The sequence below is a fragment of the Nematolebias whitei genome, chromosome 17, assembly GCF_014905685.2.
Source record: "Nematolebias whitei isolate Nwh7 chromosome 17, NemWhi1, whole genome shotgun sequence".
NCBI lineage: Eukaryota > Metazoa > Chordata > Actinopteri > Cyprinodontiformes > Rivulidae > Nematolebias > Nematolebias whitei.
The window spans coordinates 41,694,430-41,700,372 of NC_056514.1; the positions used below are offsets into that span (position 1 = coordinate 41,694,430).

The window sequence follows — 5,943 nt, forward strand, 5'->3', positions numbered from 1 at the left end:
GTGATGGGAGTCAAACTGCAAATACTGGTCTGTGTGGGTGGGTTTGCAGTACACCAGGAGGGCTGTGATCAGTCTTACATCGGGGAAACTAAACAGCCACTGGCCAAAAGGATGGCCCAGCACAGAAGCCCTCTGTGAACAGTAAACAGCCATCAGGTGCTAATGATCCATCGTTAGGCTGATGGTCCTTCTTGAGCATGTGATCAGCTGGTTCTGGTTGTCAGCAGCAAAACTGGTTGATCCACTCTGAGAAGGTGCTATTTAAGAGACTGAGCTGAATACAGCACCTCAGACTGAGGAAGTCTCTCGGATGAGAGACGAAACGTTTCTAGATTTTTTTGCTTTGTTTTGTTTTGTTTTGTTTTTTTGAATGTCCAGAGGACCAGATTGAACTTTTTTGGATATAAAAGTTAAAGTTAAAGAAGTTGTAGATTTCATCCCCTGTATGAGACACACAAACGAATAAAACGTCTGAAATTCTGCGGGACTTAGAAAAATAAATAAATCCAGGAAAGTAACAGCGTTAATGCTGACTCAGGTTTCATCAGCTGGTGACCAGGATAAACCTGATTCTCAACTGAACCTTGAAACTCCACCTGCTTTTAAACTGAAGGACCGGTCCTCACAAAGGCACAGCAACAAGAACAGAAAGCTCACCCACCCACACCAGACTCCATGAAAAAAAAGGTTGATTTTAAAATGAATATGATAGAAGCAGATGTGCCTTTAATGTAAAGGCTGATAGAAGATATTGTCACATTGTGAGGACATGCTCCAGCATTCAGCATGTGTGTTCTCCACCCAGCAGCTTTTACGAGATATAAATGTCATCTGTTGTTTCGCACCGTTCCCTGCCGCCCACCAACACCCAGGACTGACCATCTGGACGATTGTTCTCCAGACACTCTGAGCTCAGCATCGCTGCAACAAAAAGGTTTCATATGACCTGAAGATACAACGTGATGGCAGCCGGTCTGCAGGTCTTCTCTAAAAAGGTCATGTGATGCTTAATGAGGATGGGGAGACCTTTTCTCTAGAGCTAATTTTATCACAGCATCACTTTTACTACAAAAGGTCCAGAAGGAGGATTTCAAATGGACACAATTGTATTTTCTGTTTCATTCTGCAGATATAAAACCAAGAATGACTTGAGACTGAGTTCCTGCAGGTCTTCCATCTCCTGACTGCAGCTCCAGTTCCTGTTTTCAGTGGGAGGATCACGTTACTAAACAGGCTTCTTATATAAACACACTGATCTCAAATCAGCTTTAAACAGAACCAAAGAGCTCTGTGTGAAAACAGGAGCTGATGAGGATCCAGGTTTGATGCATTTGTCCTCACATTCCTCCAAACAAAACGTTAATCTGCAGCTGAACATCTCTTTCTTTGAACAGCTTCCTGCACTTCACTATTCCACCACCATGTTTCCTTATCATCCATTCTCTGTCCAGATGACACACCAAGTACCTTCCTACCTGTCTCTCTAATTACTGTTGCTGTAGTAGTCCAGTCCTCTGGAAGCTCTTTCTTACCACCCAGAGCCTTTAACAGCTCCTCTCTGAACTTCTCACATCATTCTTCCTTCTTCGTCTTCCACCATTTGGTCTTCTTCTCTGATTTGACTCTTTTTCTCTTCTCCACAACAACAGTCATTCTACACAGAACCATCCGATGCTGTCTGGCCACACTCTCCCCTGCCACAACCTTACAGTCTCCAATCTCCCTCAGGTTTCCTCTTCTACACAGAATGTAGTCGACCTGCGTACTCCTTCCTCCACTCTTATAGGCCACTCTATGCTCCTCCCTCTTTTGGAAATAGGTGTTGACTACAGCCATTTACATTCTCTTGGTGAAATCCACCACCATCTGTCCTTCCTGGTTTCTTTCCTCGACACCAAACCTACCCATCACTTCCTCATCCTCTGTTTCCTTCACCAACATGTCCATTCAGGTCTGCTCCATCACCACTCTCTCCTCCCTGGGAATACTCTCCATCACTTCATCCAGATCTTTACAAAATGTATACAGGTCCTTCTCAAAAAATTATCATATTGTGATAAAGGTCATTATTTTCCATAATGTAATGATAAAAATGAAACTTTCATATATTTCAGATTCATTGCACACCAACTGAAATATTTCAGGTCTTTAATTGTTTTAATACTGATGATTATGGCATACAGCTCATGAAAACCCAAAATGCCTGTCCCAAAAAATGAGCATATCATGAAAAGGTTCTCTAAACAACTATTAACCTAACTATCTGAATCAACGACGTAACTCTAAACACCTGCAAAAGATTCCTGAGGCTTTTAAAAACTCCCAGCCTTGTTCATTACTCAAAAACACAATCATGGGTAAGACTGCCGACCTGACTGCTGTCCAGAAGGCCATCATTGACACCCTCAAGCAAGAGGGTAAGACACAGAAAGAAACTGCTGAAGGAATAGGCTGTTCCCAGAGTGCTGTATCAAGGCACCTCAGTGGGAAGTCTGTGGGAAGGGAAAAGTGTGGCAGAAAACGCTGCACAACGAGAAGAGGTGACCGGACCCTGAGGAGGATTGTGGAGAAGGGCCGATTCCAGACCTTGGGGGACCTGCGGAAGCAGTGGATTGAGTCTGGAGTAGAAACATCCAGAGCCACCGTGCACAGGCGTGTGCAGGAAATGGGCTACAGGTGCCGCATTCCCCAGGTCAAGCCACTCTTGAACAAGAGACTGCGTCAGAAGCATCTCACCTGGGACTGCTGCTGAGTGGTCCAAAGTTATGTTCTCTGATTACAGTAAATTTTACATTTCCTTTGGAAATCAAGGTCCCAGAGTCTGGAGGAAGAGAGGAGACACAGAATTCACATTGCTTGAGGTCCAGTGTCAAGTTTCCACAGTCACTGGTGTGTCGTGTCATCTGCTGGTGTTGGTCCACTGTGTTTTATCAAGGGCAGGGTCAATGCAGCTAGCTATCAGGAGATTTTGGAGCACTTCATGCTTCCATCTGCTGAAAAGCTTTATGGAGATGAAGATTTCATTCTTCAGCACAACCTGGCACCTGCTCACAGTGCCAAAACCACTGGTAACTGGTTTACTGACCATGGTATTACTGTGCTCAATTGGCCTGCCAACTCTCCTGACCTGAACCCCACAGAGAACCTGTGGGATATTGTGAAGAGAAAGTTGAGAGACCCAAGACCCAACACTCTGGATGAGCTTAAGGCCGCTATCGAAGCATCCTGGGCCTCCATAACACCTCAGCAGTGCCACAGGCTGATTGCCTCCACGCCACGCCGCATTGAAGCAGTCATTCATGTAAAAGGATTCCCGACCAAGTATTGAGTGCATAACTGAACATGATTATTTGAAGGTTGGAGTTTTTTGTATTAAAAACACTTGTCTTTCATTGGTGGGATGAAATATGCTAATTTTTTGGGACAGGCATTTTGGGTTTTCATGAGCTGTATGCCATAATCATCAGTATTAAAATAATTAAAGACCTGAAAAATTTCAGTTGGTGTGCAATGAATCTGAAATATATGAAAGTTTCATTTTTATCATTACATTATGGAAAATAATGACCTTTATCACAATATGATTATTTTTTGAGAAGGACCTGTATTTGTCGTCCTCATCACATCCAACCTGTGGAGCATAACCAGTGACAACATTTAGCATCAGACCTTCTACTTCTACATTCAGACACACCCTATCTGACACTCTTTTCACCTCTACTACATACTTTGCCAACTCTTCCTTCAGGACCACCCCTACTCCATTTCTCTTTCTATCCACACCATGGTGAAACAGTTTGAACCCTGCTCCAATGCTGCAAGTCTTGCTGTCCTTCCACTTGGTCTCTTGGACACATAAAACATTTACCTTCCTTCTCAGCATCATGTCAGCCAGCTCTCTACCTTTGCCTGTCATTGTCTCCACATTTAGAGTTGCCACCCTCAGTCCTACATTCTTCACTTTCCTCTTCTCCTCTGTCTCCTGACACGTTTCCCTCCTCGTGGTCTTCAACCGATGAGATTCTCCTGAAGGTCTGAAACTCTCTTGAACTTCTAAATTCCTCCTGAAGGTCTGAAGTCCTGGTTTAGCCACACAAAAATGCTCTAAGAGTGATTTCGAGCTAATAATGAGCTAAAATGTGGTGGTATATGAGAGTCAACACGCACTCTGAAAGGCGGCGGAGGATGTTCAGTCCTTCAATGGTTAGATTCAGACTGGCTTTGAGTTTTATTCCATTTTATTTAGTTTTATCAAAATATTTTAACTTACTATATTTTTGCTTTATTTTGCTTTACGTGATCTTTTTCTTAATGTGTCTGATGTGAGGAGACATGTTTTATATAAATTAATGTTCTTTCATTAGAATGGTGTGAAAAGACAAAACATCTGCAGACATGCACTGACTGTCCTGTGATGTCCACCGATGTCCCTTTATGTTCTTTGATGTCCCCTGACTGTCCTCTGATGTCCAGATACACTATAATTTCCTCTGCTGTCTTGTAATTTACTTTGATGGCCCCTGATATCCACTGATGTCCCCTGACTGTCTAATATCCTCTCATGTGCCTTGATGTCCTCTGGTGTCCTATTACTGTCCTCTAGTATCCTCTGATGCCCCAGGATGTCCTCTGATCTACTCCAATTTCCCCTGACTTTCTTCTGATGTCCTCTGATTGTCCTCTGGTGTCCCCTGGATGTCCTCTGATATCAAAGTCGAAGTCAAAGTTTCTTTATTTGTCGTTCCACCACGTGGGACATGTGGCTTCACACAGCTGAAGGTTCTGTCCAACCCGATCCACATCATCAGAGCAGAATCTCTGCAAAGAAACAGCTGGAAAGAAGTTTACTGACGGGACTGAACCTCTCAGGGTCAGACCTCGGAGGTGTTTATCCTCGGAGAACAATGCTGAGGTACCTTCCATGACGAAGACCAACGAGCCCACATCTCCTTCCTTGATGATGCAGGCGTCCATCCCGTAGTCCACTGGATACATGCAGTCCACAATCTCCTGGATCTGAGACAGCTCCAGGTTCTTCATGAAGTCATTGTCCAGGATGGCGTCTTTTATAAGTTCTTTGGACCTGAGAGGAAGAGGAGGTTAGAGATACACACCTTCATCAGGCTGGAAGAGAAGAACTGACTGTACAAATCAGACCCAAGAGACAGAAAAAGAGATTAAAATGTTAAACCATGACTGAGACACGTTCATGTTTCAGATTCAACCTAAAAACAGAAACCTGAATGTTCTCAGAGCAGAACATGTTCGTTAACAGATGAGCGCATTAACAGAGGAGAACAAGAGGAGGAACACCAACACTGAAACACTGGAACATTGAAACAGTGAAACACTGGAACATTGAAACACTGAAACAGTGAAACACAGAAACACTGGAACAGTGAAAGAGTGAATCAGTGAGAAACAGAAACATTGAATCAATGAAACACCAGTAGTGAAACACTGGAACAGTGAAACAGTGAGAAACAGAAACATTGAAACAGTGAAACACTGGAACAGTAAATCAGTGAGAAACAGAAGCAATGAATCAATGAAACACCAGCAGTGAAACACTGAAACAGTGAAACAATAAAACAGTGAAACAGTAAAACATTGAAACACTGAAACATTGAAAAAGTGAAACACTGTAATAGTGAATCACAGAAACAATGAAACACTGAAACAATGAAACACTGAAACACTGAAACACCGAATGAGAAGCACTGAGACACAGAAAAGTGAAACATTAAAACAATGAAACACTGAAACAATGAAACATTGAAAAAGTGAAACACTTAAACATTGAAACAATGAAACATTAAAACAATGAAACACTGAAACAATGAATCATTGAAACAGTGAAACACTGAATCAGTAAAACACTGAAACACTGAAACAGTGAAACACTGAAACATTGAAACACTGAAACATTGAAACAATGAAACA

General features: G+C 42.6%; 1 protein-coding gene across 3 annotated transcripts in view; it reads right to left on the reverse strand.

Annotated features, from left to right (window-relative positions):
• LOC119423874 (cGMP-dependent protein kinase 1) overlaps positions 1-5,943 on the reverse strand; it is a 47,767-nt gene that overhangs the window by 39,845 nt on the left and 1,979 nt on the right. For all 3 annotated transcript variants that reach the window (XM_037691298.1, XM_037691299.1, XM_037691300.1), the window contains exon 2: positions 4,917-5,083. In XM_037691298.1, coding sequence (XP_037547226.1) covers positions 4,917-5,083 — 167 coding nt within the window. The remainder of the gene's footprint in view (positions 1-4,916; positions 5,084-5,943) is intronic.